The 19,789-nt window shown below is 46.0% G+C and overlaps 1 protein-coding gene across 1 annotated transcript in view; it reads right to left on the reverse strand.

Moving 5' to 3' along the window:
• lrch2 (leucine-rich repeats and calponin homology (CH) domain containing 2) overlaps positions 1-19,789 on the reverse strand; it is a gene marked incomplete at its 5' end in the record, with an annotated part of 85,077 nt that overhangs the window by 23,117 nt on the left and 42,171 nt on the right. Inside the window, 8 exon segments of the mRNA XM_084319789.1 lie at positions 7,921-7,983; positions 9,408-9,476; positions 9,893-9,997; positions 12,304-12,359; positions 13,026-13,123; positions 14,471-14,579; positions 16,247-16,334; positions 17,282-17,409. Of these exon segments, the coding sequence (XP_084175915.1) occupies positions 7,921-7,983; positions 9,408-9,476; positions 9,893-9,997; positions 12,304-12,359; positions 13,026-13,123; positions 14,471-14,579; positions 16,247-16,334; positions 17,282-17,409 (716 nt within the window).

The raw sequence follows: 19,789 nt of genomic DNA on the forward strand, positions 1-19,789 counted from the left end.
AAGCGCCGCACTGCTTCTCTCCCTTGCAGTATCCAATAACGACGTCTGATCTCCGCGAAGACTCTCTCTGCCCCTGCGTGGTGCACATCCTCGTCGTATTTCTTTATAATCAGCTCTGTGACCTTGTGTCGGCTGTTCAAGACTATCGGGTACTTGACGTCATCCGGTAAGTCTGGGGCTCTCCGCAGACGACCACCCACTCTGATGAGATTATGGGCGTCGCTCTCGGGGGCTAGGTGGAGCAGTCTGCTGTCTGATGGGACTGGCTTTGCTCCCTGTAGACAGGCTAGCTCATCGGGGAACGAGTCTCTCTGGGCTCGTTGTAGTAGAAGAAGTTCTGCTTCTTCGTAGTCAGCGGCTGAAATGTCAGTCGTGGGCTGAACCTCTGGGTGGTGCCACAGAAATGTCTTTAGCTGCGCACTCTGTAGGGTGAGGCAATCGTCTAGATCGGGGTCTGTGGGGACGAGTGTGTGTGTCAACCCACAGAACATAGGTTTCTTGTTCTCTGCCTCCTCTTTACTCGCCTCCCGTGGGGTGGGTGTAGGCCACTCTTCTTCGGGGAGCTTGAGAAACTCTGGTCCGTCACTGTAGAGGTTGTGACGGGTGAGGTCATCCAGGGACATTCCCAGGGTGATGACGTCAGCTGGGTTGTGTTTGGTGTCCACATACCTCCAGCTCGCTACTTCTGAATCTCGGTGACTCTGACTCCCACGAAGACCTTGTATCTGCACGAATCAGACCGGATCCATGTGAGTACGGTCGTGGAGTCTGACCACAAGATTGTTCTTTGCACCGGGATGGTGAGTTCACGTTGGATTAACGTGGCGAGCTGCGCTCCTGCTAGGGCTGCGCAGAGCTCTAGACGCGGGATAGATTGTTGCTTTCGTGGGGCTATTCTTGAGCGAGCCAGGATGAAAGCAGTATGTATTTCTCCTCCCTCCTCTCGGGCACGCAAGTAGGCCACCGAACCGTAGGCTACTTCGGAGGCGTCGCTGAATACGTGCAGGTCGATCTTGCATGTCTCTGGCCTCACTGTGGGTGGGAAGTAGCTGCGGCGTATATTAACACCTGGGAGTGAGCGGAGTTCCGTCTCCCACTCTCTCCATGTGGATGCAAGGTGTTCGGGTATGGGATCGTCCCAGCCCTGGTCCTTGTCCCATAGCGCTCTTACAATCATCTTTGCCCTGGTGGTGTAAGGTAGAATACATCCCAACGGGTCATATTGTCTGGCGAGTGTTCTGTATACACTCCGTCTGGTGGTCGGTATTGCCGTCGACCTTCCCTGCTCCTTGGTCAGGGGTTTGTGTCTATAATGGAGCGAGTCTGTTTTGAAGCGCCAGACTAGTCCTAGTGTCATTTCTTGGGCTTCTCCTGGGATGGTCGCCATCCAGGTGTCGCTGCTCGCTGCCTTGTCCTCGGGGGAGAGGCTGCGCAGTACTTGCGGGTCGCTGCTGGCCCACTGCCTGAGATCAAAGCCGCCTTTGATCAGGGAGGCGCGGAGCTTGAGTAGGAGAGCCTCGGCTTCTTCTGGCGTCGAGACGCTTTGTAAACAGTTGTCCACGTAGAAACTATTTGTCACACTTTGTTGGACCTCTTCATCTGCTGCTGGGTCCTCTGCGACGTGTTTTTGTAGTGCAAACGTAGCACAGCATGGGTTGAGGCTGCGCAATACTGGGGGGTCGCTGCTGGCCCGCTGCCGGAGATCAAAGCCGTCTTTGATCAGGGAGGCGCGGAGCAGCGCACGACGTCGCCAGTCAATTTTCTTTATGTGTCCCGCTGTGATTAGCTTGTTAATCTCAGCGCGGTACACAGCCTCTTGAGCGGGGTCTTTGGCTAGGCGCCGCTCTGTGTTCAATAGATACCGCTCCGTCGCCTCTTTTGTGGCGTGAAAGGTGGGCATTCCCTCTCGCCTCAGGAGTGGAGTTGCGTATCTCATCACTCCGTTGACGTTGACTCTCTTTGTCCCGTGCTCGAGGAGGGCTATAGCGTAAGTATCTTCTTTAGAACGAATGTCTTTCTTTTCGTTCTTAAAGGGCATTGTCTCTAGTGTCCATAGCCTCTCGACATGCTGCAGGAGTGTGGTGTCTCCTTCTGTCGCTCCGGAGTGGAGGCAGCTAGTGGCTGCTGTTCGGTTAAGAGACTTGGCGAGGGGGCCTTGTAATGTCCATCCTAGGCGGGTCTCGACTGCTGCAGGACAACCTCTGGGTCCTGTATGGACCCGGTCTATCGGGACTATGAGGTCTGCATGGTCGGAGCCTATCAGCAGGGTCGGGGTGGCACCGTCTATGAGCGGGATAGGGAGTTGACGCAGGTGCACATATTTATCCATCAGCTTGGCGATGGGGTAGGTGTACTGCGAGAGTCCTATTTCTTGGCTGGTGAAAGCATTAGTAATCCTATACCGTCTCTCGGGCTGCCCGCTTGCTGTGATAGTGAAGGAGACATTCTCGCCCTTTATCGTCTTTAGATCTCTTCTTATTGTCCGAATCGTCATCTGGTTCTCGCTCCCCCGCAGCCCCAGCTGGGCCGCAGCGGACGCGAGGAGAAGGGTCTTCTCTGACCCGTCATCAAGGACGGCGTAAGTGTCCATGACCTTATCTTGGTAACTCAGTGTTACACGGACCACCTTTAAGAGCACCTGGGCGCCGCTGCTGCTAGCGGGGTCAATGTACATAACACTTGCCTTTGTGCTGCTGGATGGTGCAGGCTTTCTTTTGTTACTGTCGTGTAGGACATCTAGGTGGGCTCCGTCACATCGACTACACCTCTTCTTGAGGCGGCACTCGGCTGCCATGTGACTGCGCGCACATCGGTAACAGCGCCTGTTGGACTTTATCCAGTGACTCACTTCTTCAGCGGTCATCTTCTTGAACTGGTCACATTGTGACAACCAGTGTTCCTTCTCGCAGTACGGGCACACCATCTTCCACTTCTCTTTCATCGAGGGGGTACTGTGGTTCTTGCTGCTCGGTACTGATTCTGATTGGTGCATGACAGTCACCGATCTTCGGCCATCGTTTGCTCTCCTAGGTCCCTCTCTGGAGCTTGGTGTGCTCCGCACGAACGTATCCAGCCGTAGGCTGCTGACTTCTCTCGCCAGGAAGTCGGCTAGGTCTAGGAGGGATGGCTCGGGACCGTTAGGATCACGGTGGTCTCTTTGCCGCCTGAAGCGCTCCTGTCGGGCGGGCGGCAGCTTCTCTAAAATCCTCTCGACGTTCGAGTTTGCGTATAGTTCGTGCATACCCTTTTCTCGTTGCGCCCCCAGCATCGGACAGGGATTGTACTTTGATAGACAGGTCGTCTAGTGAGCGATTGTCTGTTGCTGGGGGTAGGCGGTCAATATGCCTTATCTCTTGTATTACGTAATCCCATATACGTCCATATCTTTGGTCTAGTGCTGCTAGAGCCGCTGTGTATGGGGTAGTAGAGGTGGCATAGGCCAGCGCTATGTTGTGCGCTCTGGGTACTTTCAGGTGCTTCAATAGGATCGCATACTTGTGGCGTTCATCAGCGACATCCACCATCATTGTCTCTAAGCACATCCGTAGCTCCGTGTACTGTGCTCGGTTCTCATGGGTGAAGTCTGGAAACGTCGGTGTGCCAATGTATGACGCCGTGGATGGCTGGCACATCGGTGAGCGTTGGAAGAGAGGCCTCCTGGGCGAGTCTCCTCTTACGCCTCTCGGTGGGCTGGTACTGGCGGGGTACCATGGCCCGCTGGTCCAGGTGCTATTCCTCGGGACTGGTCGTGCGTCATGCTCACCCGTGAATCGAGTCGGGGGTCTGTAGCGCAGAGCCGCGGGGGTATAGCCTGGGCTGTACTGGACCTCCTGGTCCTGTGGAGTAATGTGCTGCTGTCGGGCTTGACTCTCCTCTTCTCCCTCTTCTTCCTCTGCCAGGTCTTCTAGATCCTGTAGTCGTCTATTTAGCCTCTCCGCGGTGTCCGCCGTTCCTTCCTTGTAGCTGGGTCTCACTTGGACCGGTCGGGGAAGGAGTTCGGAGGGGGGTGTGGGCTCTCTCTGGCGGTCGGGCTCAGGGTCGCTTAATCGGTTAGGGGAGGGTGCCCTTGACCCGTGTCTTGACGAGGCCCTGGAACCCCTTGTGGAGGGAGGGGGTGTTGCCCTGGTGATCAGCTGCTCCATTAGCTGCGCTTGTAGTCTGTCGCGCTCGGCTTGTAGTCTGTCGCGCTCGCCTTGTAGTCTGTCGCGCTCGGCGTCGCGCTTGGTGAGATCTGCTTCTCTTTGGGCACCGGCAGCGGCACGCTGGGTGTCGGCCCGGTCTCTTGCCATATTCTCTTCCGTCTGAAGGCGTCTCAGCTCCAGACGTATGTGCTCTTCTTCGCTCCGTTGCTGTGCTTGGAGTCGATCGCGTTCACCCTGAAGTCGATCGCGTTCGGTAGAGGCTGCTAGGCTGGCGAAGAACGCCTGTGACAGCATCCTCTCCGCCTCGCTGGGGGAAGACGCTTGTTGAGGTGAGCCGCTCCTGGCAGTACCCGTTGGGGATGCGTTCCCCTGCGGGGAGTCCTGGAGCTCTATCTCCTCGGCGCTCTCCTCCTCTTGTTCCGTGCAGAGTTCCATCTCTGGAGGGTTGTCTTCCTCCCGGAGCTCTTGGGGGACTACTTCTTCGGTCTTGGCGGGGGGTAAAGTCGTGTCAGTTCCCTCCTGGTCCCCACCGTGAGCTTGGTCAGTTACATTAGAACCCACTAGGGCCTCTGTGGTCGGGGTATCCTGGTTGATAGAGTCGGACATAATTTTACTTTCTACTTTTACCGCGTTTACCGTTTGTAGAAGGCTAGGTAGTATACTGGCAGCGTAATCCTCTAAGTACTGAGGTGGCTGTCGTCTACGCTGCGGGCGTTCTACTTTAGGAGGACCGTTTCGTGGAGTGTTCATCATAGGCCATTTCAATATTAATACCACTATATTAATATTACACTAATTACCATCCGGCTCGAAGGACCAATTGTAACTGAGGGGTACAATTCCCTGACTGTATTGATAAGTATGGTATCATTAAACCACTACCGCTTTATGTACTTTAACTACTGGCCATACAGTACACGATATCTAAATATGATGAACACTTTCCCACAATGAAATCGGGTCCACACAAAGGTAATAATCAAATATTTAATATATAGCAAAAGGTACATATAACATTCACTATTACGTTTATGATTTGAATGCACTTGTAAGGCAAATGAGTACTCGTAGGCAAATCAACACTGAATGTCCAATCTCTGGTTACGCAGGAAGCAAGTATACAACCTGGCTCTTAGGGAATTATAACGATGGCACACTTAATGATTATAGCTGGATATACTGTAGGGGTCCTCCCGGTTGTAAGCCGGTAGGGGGGGTAGGAGAGCCGTCGGCAGTATCCCGTCTGGTCAACGATGTCTAGGGAGACTTCAGGTACAGAAGACAGTGCAGTAGAATCTTGATCCACAGATGAATACACCTTGGCTCTCTTGTAGGCTGTAGCTGTAGCTGTAGTTCCACAGTGAAGAAGAAGCGAGGCGACCTCAGTCTGGTCTGAGCGCCGTCTCACCTTGACTCCTCTCGGGGTAGATCCAACACTCACCGGTGTTGGCGATTATCCGCTCCACAAATCAAAGTACCAAAGCAAATATATATTCCATGCCGCATAGGGCTCAGCAGTCGTCGGGTAGGTAATCCAATGTACAGGTCCACTCGGTCCTCGCCTAGAACTCCTCGGATGAAAGCACCACGTGTGGTCTGCCCAACCTGGTTAAGACTCTAGATAACGCGAGGAAGCGACGGGGATGCTGCTCACTTTAGAACTCTAACCGCACGATGCACCATACATAATAGACTATTATTACTTAATAGAAATACGGTGCCAAACTCTGACAATTCAGCTATTAATTCGCACGAGGTCTCAATGCTATTCTAAGGCCAAACAGGCCATACTACACCGCACGCGGTATCGTGGGGTGAGGCTTCACGTTCTGTTACTTAGTTGGGTAGAAGGGTAAAGGACTAAGGGATAAGAGGACTTCTACATTTACTTGCGCCATATTTATATGCACGGTGAACAAATAGTGCCACTCTCTTTTCGGTAGCCGTATTCCTGCGCAGAGCCGGGGCTAGTAGGGACATGTTTCGTCGGTACCATTGAACTTGGCTCCAAGGGGCTTGTCTCCTGGCGCCAGTTCCTTGTCCAATAAGAGAATGAACTATTATGGGCTATAGTAGACTAAAGGGATATTCCGTGTATATGTACAAGGAATATACAAGGGATATCAAACGATATACAAATACTATTCAATATATATCCATAAATAAATATATATATTCGGTTTAATCTGATCCTTCACAACACCTACCCTGGTATATACAGGTTATAAACAGAACCTACCCTGGTAAATAAAGATTATAAATAACCTACCCTGGTAAATAAAGATTATAAAGAACCAACCTACCCTGGTAAATAAAGAACCTACCCTGGTAAATAAAGGCTATAAAGAATCTACCCTGGATAAGTAAAGGCTATAATAAAGAACCTACCCTGGTAAATACAGGTTATAAAGAACCTACCCTGGTAAATAAAGGAACCTACCCATGGTAAATAAAGGTTATAAAGAACCTACCCTGGTAAATAAAGGTTATAAAGAACCTACCCTGGTAAATAAAGGTTATACAGAACCTACCCTGGTAAATAAAGGTTATAAAGAACCTACCCTGGTAAATACAAGCTATAAAGAAACTACCCTGGTAAATAAAGATTATAAAGAACCAACCTACCCTGGTCAATAAAGATAATAAAGAACCTACCCTGGTAAATAAAGGCTATAAAGAATCTACCCTGGTAAATACAGGTTATACAGAACCTACCCTGGTAAATAAAGGTTATAAAGAACATACCCTGGTAAATAAAGGTTATAAACAGAACCTACCCTGGTAAATACAGGTTATAAAGAACCTACCCTGGTAAATAAAGGTTATAAAGAACCTACCCTGGTAAATACAGGCTATAAAGAACCTACCCTGGTAAATACAGGTTATACAGAACCTACCCTGGTAAATAAAGGTTATAAAGAACCTACCCTGGTAAATAAAGGTTATAAAGAACCTAACCTGGTAAATACAGGCTATAAAGAACCTAACCTGGTAAATACAGGCTATACAGAACCTACCCTGGTAAATAAAGCTATAAACAGAACCTACCCTGGTAAATACAGGTTATAAAGAACCTACCCTGGTAAATAAAGGTTATAAAGAACCTACCCTGGTAAATAAAGATTATAAAGAACCAACCTACCCTGGTAAATAAAGGCTATAAAGAATCTACCCTGGTAAATAAAGATTATAAAGAACCAATCTACCCTGGATAAGTAAAGGTTATAAAGAACCTACCCTGGTAAATAAAGATTATAAAGAACCAATCTACCCTGGTAAATAAAGGTTATAAAGAACCTACCCTGGTAAATAAAGGTTATAAAGAACCTACCCTGGTAAATAAAGGCTATAAAGAATCTACCCTGGATAAGTAAAGGTTATAAAGAACCTACCCTGGTAAATAAAGGTTATAAAGAACCTACCCTGGTAAATAAAGGTTATAAAGAACCTACCCTGGTAAATACAGGTTATACAGAACCTACCCTGGTAAATAAAGGTTATAAAGAACCAACCTACCCTGGTAAATAAAGGTATAATTGATTGATTGAATGAAAACTTTATTAACAGATTGCAGAATGGGTACAGTACAGTACAGCTCAATACATACTAAATCATGATGATCAAATACATCATAATAAACATAATAAACAGAACCTACCCTGGTAAATAAAGGATATAAAGAACCTACCCTGGTAAATAAAGGATATAAAGAACCTACCCTGGTAAATAAAGGCTATAAAGAACCTACCCTGGATAAGTAAAGGTTATAAATGAATACCTGCGGGCGGCCTGGGCCGGAGGGCGCTGTTTACTGCTGGAGCTCCCAGAGTGACTCAGGAACCTGCAGAGAGTCACAGATTACATGTATCAATATGTTATTATAATTATAATCTGATTGTAATCGGAAATTATTATTATAATCTGATTATAAATCTGAAATTAGAATTAGAATCTGATTGCAATCTGAACCATGGAAACAGGGTATTAAACAGGGTACACAACCCAATACTTAATGTAATGTAAGATGAGATGAGATGAGATCAAATTAACCTTTATTCATATTCAGGGAAATGCAGCTGTCATACCAGCAACAATAATGGCAGTGAAGAGAGAAGGAGGGGAGAGATACAGGTAGGAATCAACAGTCATCTCCCGCCTCGACTACTGCAACGCACTGCTCGCTGGCCTCCCGGCCACTGCCACTAAGCCTCTTCAACTCATTCAGAACGCAGCGGCCCGCCTGATCTCAAACCTACCGAAGTCGGCCCATGTCACCCCACTTCTTAGGGACCTGCACTGGCTCCCCATTGCTGCACGAATCCGCTTCAAGGCCCTCAAACTAGCATACCGTGCGGCAAAGGGAACCGCTCCCGCCTACCTCCGGTCAATGGTCTCTAACTACACACCCTCAAGACCCCTACGCTCTGCATCTTCTGGCCGCCTCAGACCTACTCCTATCCAAGCTCCGGGAGGGTCATCAAAGAGAAGTCGCCTATTCTCAGTCCTTGCCCCACAATGGTGGAATGAACTACCCACCCCAGTTAGGACAGCCGAAACACGTCCAATCTTTCGCCGTCGACTAAAGACGCATTTCTTCAACCATTATCTGAATTTAAAAAAAATTTAAAAAATAAAAATCTAACCCTAACTAACCGTACTGTCATGCACTTGTCCTAATAAACTAACCTACACTGTAGCACTCAACACTTTGATGAACATTGTTGCTCAGCTGATAGAGTTGTGCCCTTCCTGATGGCTTGCCGTACAGAACATGTAAGTCGCTTTGGATAAAAGAGTCAGCTAAATGACTAAATGTAAATGTAAAACAATATAAACACAAATAAAGATCTGCTCTGCTCTGGACCTCTGGGTGAGTGAACAGGTGAGACATCAGTATGTGTGTTAACCTCTCTACCTGTGTGTTAACCTCTCTACCTGTGTGTTAACCCCTCTACATGTGTGTTAACCTCTCTCTACCTGTGTGTTAACCTCTCTACCTGTGTGTTAACCTCTCTACATGTGTGTTAACCTCTCTCTACCTGTGTAATACCTCTTTATCTGTGTGTTAACCGCTCTACCTGTGTGTTAACCTCTCTACCTGTGTGTTAACCACTCTACATGTGTGTTAACCTCTCTCTACCTGTGTGTTAACCTTTCTATCTGTGTGTTAACCTCTCTACCTGTGTGTTAACCTCTCTAACTGTGTGTTAACCTCTCTACCTGTGTGTTAACACCTCAAAGCCTGGATGAAGTAGAACTCTCTACCTGTGTGCTCGCCCGGTCACCCTCCGTCTGTGGATCAGGCTCTCTGCTCTACATATTAACGAGCGCCGTCTAGAGAGAGAGAGAGAGAGAGAGAGAGAGAGAGAGAGAGAGAGAGAGAGAGAGAGAGAGAGAGAGAGAGAGAGAGAGACAGACGGAGACAGAGAGAGAGAGAGAGAGAGAGAGAGAGAGAGAGAAGTCAGGCCGATTGAGGTTAGTTTGTTAGTTTGTTGAGGTGAACTTGGTGATGCTGAAGTGTCAATATGTATATATGTCAAATATTGTATGATTACACAGAGGTAATGTGTGATGGTGACTTTACACTGCGTCAGAAATAAAGGGTAGGTTCCCCTGAATCATAAAGGGTATATAACAATTGATACCGACTCAAAGAATAAGCTCAGAATTTAGGCGAATATTATAAATGTCCAGGTTATAAAGTGAAAACAACAGAGAGTACAGGAGGTTCCTAGTGGTCTCGTACTCACCTGTTTTGCTGTTCCTGTTGTAGGAGCTGGACGGCAATCTTCCTCAGGTCCAACACCTCCTTCAGCTCATCCTCCTCTTCCTCCACTAACTGCTCCTTGTCGGAGCTGCGGGAGGAAGGAGTCAGAGTGAAAATAAGAGTCAAGTGTCAAAAATGGCGTTAATGTTGTCAACTCAATCGTGACAGATTAGCAACCAGCAGTATAGGGAGGTGTAGTCTGGCGTCACTGGTTGTTCCACCCGTATAGGGATTTATCATTGGGAAAATGGATTATCGGCTATTGTAACAATTCTGCCGCATGAACATTGGCAAGCTTTCCATTTTTGCACAAAATGAGTTCCCTTCTACCACTAACATTATTGTTTACGCATTTTTGGTTGAAATAAAGGTAGTTATAAGGTTTTTAATTTGTTGTAAAAAAAAGAACTACATTTACCAGTAGGCAGCCTGTTGTTAACACTTTGGTTGCCTAAGGTTAAATTAATGATATACCATAGATTGCCAGCGCTATTTGTCTATGGAGAAAGTCCCCTTCTTTGCAGGGCTATAACTTTTTAAATTCTATTGCTACATTGCCATTATTAGGGCCCATTCAAAGTCCTATATGTATTGTTCATTGTGTAGCAATGTTAAACTTTTTCATTCACATATTCATAGTAAAGTATGGTCTAATGTATAAGTATGTTTTCATCTCTTTCTGCAGCTTTCTCCAGAACGTGATATATAGCCCCAAATGCATTATATTGATGATGAAATACAGTTTGATGGCAATCAGCACGATATAAAAAATTCCAACTAGACGTACTTCTAGAAGTTACTACACGTCATCTGATGTTGACCGGATGGGCGAGGGGGCGTTTATAATTCCGTGGGCAGCGTTATACCAATCATCTAATGTGGGTCAAATGTTGATAATATCAGTTATTATCGAAGACGGTAACGTTACACGCTGAAACTCACCCCAGTCTCCGCGCGCCGTTGGGCGATCATCGTCGAGTAGAAATTTTATCATTATGGGATATATTATTACCCGGTCCATCTCCAGCTTGTATAATGGTATATACGTCCAAATCATGTTGTTTATCGAGTTATTGGCAATCGATCGCTATGTAGAGTGACGAGCTAGAGTGCCGGAACCTATCCCGAGTGGCCGGAAGTACTACGGACATCTAGCACAACCTCTACTGCGCTTCCTGTTAAGCGCTTGCGCCGATCGGCCACCAGATGGCGCTCCTGAACCGCCAGAGAGCTCAGTGGGTCCTGCTGGTGAATCTCAGGCCAGCGGAGGGACATTATGAATCCGATCGCAGATTTTTGAAATATTGATATAAAGACGACGTACAGCGTCCCCCGGCAACTTTAGCATGGCCAGCAAAGACGTCTAAAGACGCCCCCTGGCAGTCAAAGTGTTAAGTAGGCAGCTGTCGCCTACCTCACGTCATGGCAAGCTGATACATATTAGCTAGCTAGCTAACGTTAACGTTACCCCACTAAACGTACTAGACGTTAGCATTATGTCTACTGTCGTGAACCATTTTAAATCGGGGCATGTAGAGGAGTTTCGGGAACAAGTAAAATGTGCAGGTCCTCTTCTCAGACCTGTGGGGCAAAGCACTGCACGCATCATGCCGGCTAGCAAGCTAGCTAGCTACACAGCCCGTTGATACCACAATAGCTAACGTTAACGTTACAAGCTCAAAAACCTTATAACTACTACTACTGTCGTGTCCATAAGTTCCCTGGCAGAATACTTTGTTTGTGAGGACAAAAGTATACAAAGAGGAGAGAACCATTTTAAATCGGGGCATGTTAGGAGTTTCGGGAATGCTGGCTAGCAAGCTAGCTAGCTACTAACGTCATGTAAAAAACAATAACGTTATAAACTATACACAATATGTACAACGAAACAATGATTTACATTAGTATTTACAGTGATTTAATATGCAGCGAAATAACGTTATACGATTTAAAATATAAATACAAATATGGTCACCAGAGAGATACTAGCCACAGATTCAGGGTCAGTTATTTTCCCATTGTACCAATTGTTAAGCTTATGGAATGTAAGGGAAATCTGATCCTAGGTCTGCGACTAAAGCCAGGCATCTACTCTGTGGTGACGTCAGTCAGCAGCGCCAAATAGCAGTTTAGTTTCCCAGCGAACGAAAACATAAACGTTGTTATTTTGCTACCTTTACGATTAACTGCGAATATTTTCATGTTGAGCTATAGATTGTGGATAAATACGCACAGAAAGGTACACCATGCCAACGTTAATGCTTTATTTATCTAAAACAAGCCGATTTAGAAATGGTCAATGGGGAAATACATTAAGTGGAACAGAGAGTGGAACAGGAAAAAACAAAAATTACGTAACCACTACACCGCCCTAAAGCAGCGGTATAGACTCACCCAGACTCCTCTTTCTCTCTGCTTTGGTGCGACTTGTTGAGAACCTTCTCAAGTTCCTGAAACACAACAAGAACGTTTCTCCATCAGTAAAACCCTTAACCTAATTTAATTTCTACTACTCGTCTTTCCTCTTGTGGTCTGGGGTTTAACTCTTCATGTCCGCATAGAGGCTTTCAAATATTTCTTGAATCTCGTAATATATAATATGCCCAGACTTAAATGAAATGGCACTAATTCTGGACACGTAGTCCAGATTTAAACAGTCATTTACACTTGATACAAAAACATCTGCTTCTCTCCTCTTCTCTAAAATGATCTGCCTTGTCCATCAGTTCCTTCCATGGATTATTAACCTCTTAAGCCCTAGCCATATTTTCAGACAATCTGCCTAAAAATACATACCTAAGTAAATGGAAGATTGCTTCACTTCTACAAGGTCAATTTGCATGTTATTGGTATCTAGGGACATCTATGGATCTCAGGGAATGTATTCCCAGTGTCAGAAATATTGTGTCTGTTACTAGGCTTGAGTAAATTGTGATGAACCAAAGGAGAATATAAATAAAAATGTTCCTTCTTTTCTTTTTTCATCTTTGACAGTGAATTTTTGTTTTCGCGTCTTTTTTCTGCGTCTCTGTAGACCGTGCCGCGCCACCGTTTTTAAAGTCTGTGCTACACAAGACCTAAAGATAAAAAAAAAACTGAAATGTTCGGAGACGTACCTTTATGCAGGAGACGTGACTGCCGGGCTGTCCGTCTCCGTCTGTCAGAGAGGCGTCTTCCTCTGGGCTGGGGTCTATGAAGCCATAGAGGTCCTGGTCTGCAGGGGGACAGGGTTAATTTTGGTTATCCGTTTGGTGTGTGAGTTAGAGGTCAAACTGTTAGAGGTCAAACTGCTAGAGGTCAGACTGTTAGAGGTCAAACTGTTAGAGGTCAAACTGTTAGAGGTCAAACTGCTAGAGGTCAAACTGTTGGAGGTCAGACTCTGTTTGGTGAGTTAGAGGTCAAACTGCTAGAGGTCAAACTGTTAGAGGTCAGACTGTTAGAGGTCAAACTGTTAGAGGTCAAACTGTTAGAGGTCAGACTCTGTTTGGTGAGTTAGAGGTCAAACTGTTAGAGGTCAAACTGTTAGAGGTCAAACTGCTAGAGGTCAAACTGTTAGAGGTCAAACTGTTAGAGGTCAGACTGTTAGAGGTCAAACTGCTAGAGGTCAAACTGTTAGAGGTCAAACTGTTAGAGGTCAAACTGTTAGAGGTCAAACTGTTAGAGGTCAGACTGTTAGAGGTCAAACTGCTAGAGGTCAAACTGTTAGAGGTCAAACTGTTAGAGGTCAGACTCTGTTTAGTGAGTTAGAGGTCAAACTGTTAGAGGTCAAACTGTTAGAGGTCCGACTCTGTTTGGTGAGTTAGGGGTTCAAGTTTCAAGTTTGTTTATCATTTGTCACAACAAAATACAGAATACTTTATGATGAAATGATTGTTTCTGTATGAGCCCCTGAGAGTGTGCTGTGTACAGTAAGAAAAGTAAGTAAAAAAGTAATTAAGAAGTAAGTAAAAAGTAAGTAAAGGAATGTTCAGTCAATATACATATATACAATATACAATACAGAGTAAAATGAGTAACAGTGAGATACAATGCAGAAATGAGATGAGGTACAAAACTCATAAACATGTGTGTTCAGTGTAATAATAACTCACGAATATGTGTTCAGTGTAATAATAACTCATGAATATGTGTTCAGTGTAATAATAACTCATGAATATGTGTGTTCAGTGTAATAATAACTCATGAATATGTGTGTGTATGTGTAATAATAACTCATGAATATGTGTTCAGTGTAATAATAACTCACGAATATGTGTGTTCAGTGTAATAATAACTCACGAATATGTGTGTTCAGTGTAATAATAACTCATGAATATGTGTGTTCAGTGTAATAATAACTCATGAATATGTGTGTTCAGTGTAATAATAACTCACGAATATGTGTTCAGTGTAATAATAACTCATGAATATGTGTGTTCAGTGTAATAATAACTCATGAATATGTGTGTTCAGTGTAATAATAACTCATGAATATGTGTGTGTATGTGTAATAATAACTCATGAATATGTGTGTATGTGTAATAATAACTCATGAATATGTGTGTATGTGTAAGTATGTGACCTTCAGGGTGACCTTTGCAGGACTCCATCTTGGAGAGCAGGCTGAGGGCCTCGGCCCGGGTCGTCTCCGAGACCTGAGAGTGCAGACTGATGGTGTCGTCGTCAGACGGCTGCGGGACAGGAAGAGGGGGAGAGTGAGGAGCAGGGAACTCTGGGAATAGACCTGGGGGGGGGGGGGCAGCTGGGGGACAAGCACACGAGAAGGGTACAACACTCGCCTGGTGGGACGTGTCCACTAGGTGGCGGCAGCCTACTGTGTTACTGCTGTTCGCCTTTGTAGGGCAGAGTAGTCCTCTACGCGTGTGTATACTACACTCATTGGACGCCAAAAATGAGTATACTCGTTTTTATGTTTTTTTTATTATTATCATCATACTAAACAGTCCGCCTGACCTTGTGTGTGATCCTGGTAACCCTAACATAATTAGAATTGAAATGACGATCGAATCACGATAGGTGGCAGTCTCGCCTACCTTTTGATCTGGGCTAGTTTCCTGTGGGGGGGGGGGGGGGGGGGCGTTGCTCACTGGCCACAGTAGCCACTAGCCAGCAAACTGCCTCGGCAATGGCGACCCGTGGAGCGAACTATTGGAGATTATTATGAAGAGGACAAACGGTGACGATCCATCCATAACATAAGGTGCGTTTTCACCAGACTATGTTGGATTCTAGTATTTTCAAACAGGCTGAGGATGTAACGTTATCTGTTCACCGCACCGTGGTAGACGCTGCCAGAGCCAACTAACGATATTTATTTAAATTGTTCCTGTTCTGTCTCAGACACTTCGGAGCAAGAGTGGACGGGGTTTTGGCGGACCTGCTGACAAAGGTAGCGTCTATTTTACCGAACCCCATCATAAAACATGCCTTTGTGATGATCCCAGCATCAGAAAATGAGTCCGACAACTATGGCGACTATGGCGAGGGAACCCATAGAACAATTCTATGTATGGTCATGTTTACCTTTGACCTGGAAATAATATAGGTGCCAGGCGAGCAACAAGCACGAAATGCGCATGCTGCGCACAAAACACGCAATATCTCGCGTTCTAGGAAATGAGCCTGGATTATTTTGAAACAGGACGCTTTTTAGCCTGGGATTGCGCAAGAACGAAGGTATGTAGAAATAAACGGTTTGTTCCCTGTTGGAGTATAAATATTGCCATTCAAATGAGCCATACTATTGTCTCCATAGCTATAATATAGAATATATATGATGGGTCTGCAAACATTGTCAAAATGGTCTGAAACGCTGGCGCCAAATATTAAAGATGGAAAAACAGCGTGGCAGTCGATGAGTTAATATGTGCATGTGTACTATACCACTACATCATAATATATTCTGTATGAATACACAATATTAGATAGATAGATAGATAGATTGTAACGTTTGGGGTTGCTATCCTCTCTCAGGAGTGGAAACCATACTGCCATTCTGGAGTACTTCACCTTGTTTTCTGCAATTAGCTCTGATTGATTGTCACCTGTGATTTGATGTTACTAATTACTGCGTGTGGGTTGCTGGGTATTTTGCCTTTATAGTAATTCTTTGTTCTCCTGTCTGTTGTCGGATCTTCAACAGAAGTACTGGGAGCAGTCAGCCGCGGGCAGAAGTGGGACATCTGGCCCGTATTTGTTATTATGTTTTGTTAAAACATTTGCTCCGTCGTGAGAACGGTTTTCTCTTTCTATGTATGACTCAAACACTTGCGAGACTTCTCAAGAATGTCTGTGACCATTCATACGACTGCAGGCGGTGTGACCTCTGAACTCTGACCTCGGTCGTTGACAACCTCTTGTCTCCGTTGTCACTACCGATACCAGAATCAGGCCCGTGGTTCTTATTGGGGAAGAACTCCTCCATGCTGCAACAACAACAACAAACCAGTAGTACATTTAGCAGTACATTTAGCAGTACATTTAGCAGTACATGTACCAGTACATTTAGCAGTACATTTAGCAGTACATGTACCAGTACATTTAGCAGTACATTTAGCAGTACATGTACCAGTACATTTAGCAGTACATTTAGCAGTACATTTACCAGTACATTTAGCAGTACATTTAGCAGTACATGTACCAGTACATTTAGCAGTACATTTAGCAGTACATTTACCAGTACATTTACCAGTACATTTAGCAGTACATTTAGCAGTACATGCACCAGTACATTTAGCAGTACATTTAGCAGTACATGTACCAGTACATTTACCAGTACATTTAGCAGTACATGTACCAGTACATTTAGCAGTACATTTAGCAGTACATTTACCAGTACATGCACCAGTACATTTGTGTGTGCGCGCGTGTGTGTGTGTACCTGTCTGTGAGTGGCTGGTGGAGGCAGCCTCTGTTTCTGGGCAGGTGTGTGTGTGTGCGTGTGTACCTGTCTGTGAGTGGCTGGTGGAGGCAGCCTCTGTTGCTGGGCAGGTGTGTGTGTGTGCGTGTGTACCTGTCTGTGAGTGGCTGGTGGAGGCAGCCTCTGTTGCTGGGAAGGTCTGTGTGTGTGTGTACCTGTCTGTGAGTGGCTGGTGGAGGCAGCCTCTGTTGCTGGGCAGGTCTGTGTGTGTGTACCTGTCTGTGAGTGGCTGGTGGAGGCAGCCTCTGTTGCTGGGCAGGTCTGTGTGTATGTACCTGTCTGTGAGTGGCTGGTGGAGGCAACCTCTGTTGCTGGGCAGGTCTGTGTGTGTGTACCTGTCTGTGAGTGGCTGGTGGAGGCAGCCTCTGTTGCTGGGCAGGTATGTGTGTGTACCTGTCTGTGAGTGGCGGGTGGAGGCAACCTCTGTTGCTGGGCAGGTCTGTGTGTGTGTACCTGTCTGTGAGTGGCTGGTGGAGGCAACCTCTGTTGCTGGGCAGGTCCAGGGAGTCTGGCTTCTTGTCTGAGCGACACGCCTGGATATTCAGGTATTTGAATATGTGAACTTTTCCCTTGAGACAAATCTGAAACAGACCAAAACAAAAGGTCTAAAGACAAACAAAACCACATGTCCTGAGTCTTAAATAAAATACTTAACATTTTACTCACTAAGAATTTAAATAAAAAGGAAATATTAAAGAATCTTAGAAGAATACACTTCCGGTGGAATCTCAATGACAAAAGAAAGGAAGATGTTTGACCACTAGATGGCGCCATAGTTCTAAGTTCATTAGACTGAGTCTATAGGGAATGGAACCCCCAACCCTGACAGTGTTAGTGCCTTGCTCTACCCACTGAGCTACACAGGGAATGGAACCTCTAACCCTGACAGTGTTAGTGCCTTGCTCTACCCACTGAGCTACACAGGGAATAGAACCTCTAAAGGTGCTGTGAAGTGTAATTTCATCTGGCCTCCACCTCCTCCTCCTCCTCCTTCCCTCCTCCTCCGCCTTGTCCTCCTCCTCCTTCCCTCCTCATCTCCCACTTCCCTCCTCCTCCTCCTTCCCTCCTCCTCCTCCTTCCCTCCTCCTCCGCCTTGTCCTCCTCCTCCTTCCCTCCTCCTCTCCCACCTCCTCCTCCACCTTCTCCTCCTTCCCTCCTCCTCCTCGTCCACCTCCTTCCCCCCTCCTCCTCCTCCTCCCCCCCCTCCTCTGTTTGTGAGGTCAGGATTTCTGTTTGGATGTGAAGGGTGGTTTCACATTCTTACTCCTCTGGGGCCCCACAACAGGGTTGATCGTGAAGTCATGTTATCCTTCTCTCAAAAACTGTTAAAACACTACAGTATATCCATTCATTATATTCAGAGCAGGCCAGATAACGCTTGTGTCCAAGGCCGCAGCGCCTCTACCTCCTCAAGGGCCCATCCCATCCGACTCCCCAAATGACCATATAAAGCCAACCCAATCAGAGACGGAGGCGTCTCTATTCCACTGTGTTAAAACACATGACACTTTTGCTTTTTGTCACTTTCACTCTGACAGACCTGTGAATATACACTCTGACAGACTGAAAGTCCGTCCGTATGGGCGTACTATATATATTTTCTTTTCCAATAAACCTGTATTGTATTCATTTAACGTGAGTCTCTTTCTGCTCCTGTTTTATTATTTCAGAATATCTAATTCGCAGTGTGACACTGTTTTAGGCTGCTGATGTCCGTGGAGAACCTGGTGGTTTGCACTCTGATTTAAGGCCAATCTCTTGTCTCTGTATTTCATTTAACCATCCCTAGAGACGTCAAAAATCCACCACATTCTTGGTGTCTGAAGTGGTGATGCCAACCGATCCTGCCGGTGCAGACGGGCTCTTCATCGCTCTACAACACAGCCACGTCTGGGACAGTGAGGAATTGTCTGTCTGCATCGGCTGGTCGGGACGGCATTCCACGGGCATTACATGCAGCGTCGCGGCGAGTTAGGTAAGCAGGAGTGGGGGGGGGCCGTCTGAATGTAATACTATCTGTGTTTATCTCTATATGTATGTGACACTGCGAGAAGTCAACCCTGGTTACTTTGGTCACTATCTGTGTTTATCTCTATATGTATGTGACACTGCGAGAAGTCAACCCTGGTTACTTTGGTCACTATCTGTGTTTATCTCTATATGTATGTGACACTGCGAGAAGTCAACCCTGGTTACTTTGGTCACTATCTGTGTTTATCTCTATATGTATGTGACACTGCGAGAAGTCAACCCTGGTTACTTTGGTCACTATCTGTGTTTATCTCTATATGTATGTGACACTGCGAGAAGTCAACCCTGGTTACTTTGGTCACTATCTGTGTTTATCTCTATACATACGTGACACTGCGAGAAGCTCAACTTTGATATGGGCTTTGGTCACTATCTGTGTTAAGATAAGCTACATACGTGACACTGCGAGAAGCTCAACTTTGTGTGGGCTTTGGTCACTATCTGTGTTAAGATAAGCTACATACGTGACACTGCGAGAAGCTCAACTTTGATATGGGCTTTGGTCACTATCTGTGTTAAGATAAGATAAGCTACATACGTGACACTGCGAGAAGCTCAACTTTGTGTGGGCTTTGGTCACTATCTGTGTTAAGATAAGCTACATACGTGACACTGCGAGAAGCTCAACTTTGATATGGGCTTTGGTCACTATCTGTGTTAAGATAAGATAAGCTACATAGGTGACACTGCGAGAAGCTCAACTTTGATGTGGGCTTTGGTCACTATATGTGTTAAGATAAGCTACATACGTGCTTAAAGGAGTGGGAAGACACCTGACTGCTACTGTACTCAACGGCATCCAGCCTCCTTGCAACAGATATATCGTTCTGTGTGTGAAGGAGTGAGAAGACACCTGACTGCTACTGTATTCAACGGCATCCAGCCTCCTTGCAACAGATATATCGGTCTGTGTGCGAAGGAGTGAGAAGA

This window comes from Notolepis coatsorum, assembly GCF_963971535.1.
Source record: "Notolepis coatsorum genome assembly, chromosome: 8".
Lineage (NCBI taxonomy): Eukaryota > Metazoa > Chordata > Actinopteri > Aulopiformes > Paralepididae > Notolepis > Notolepis coatsorum.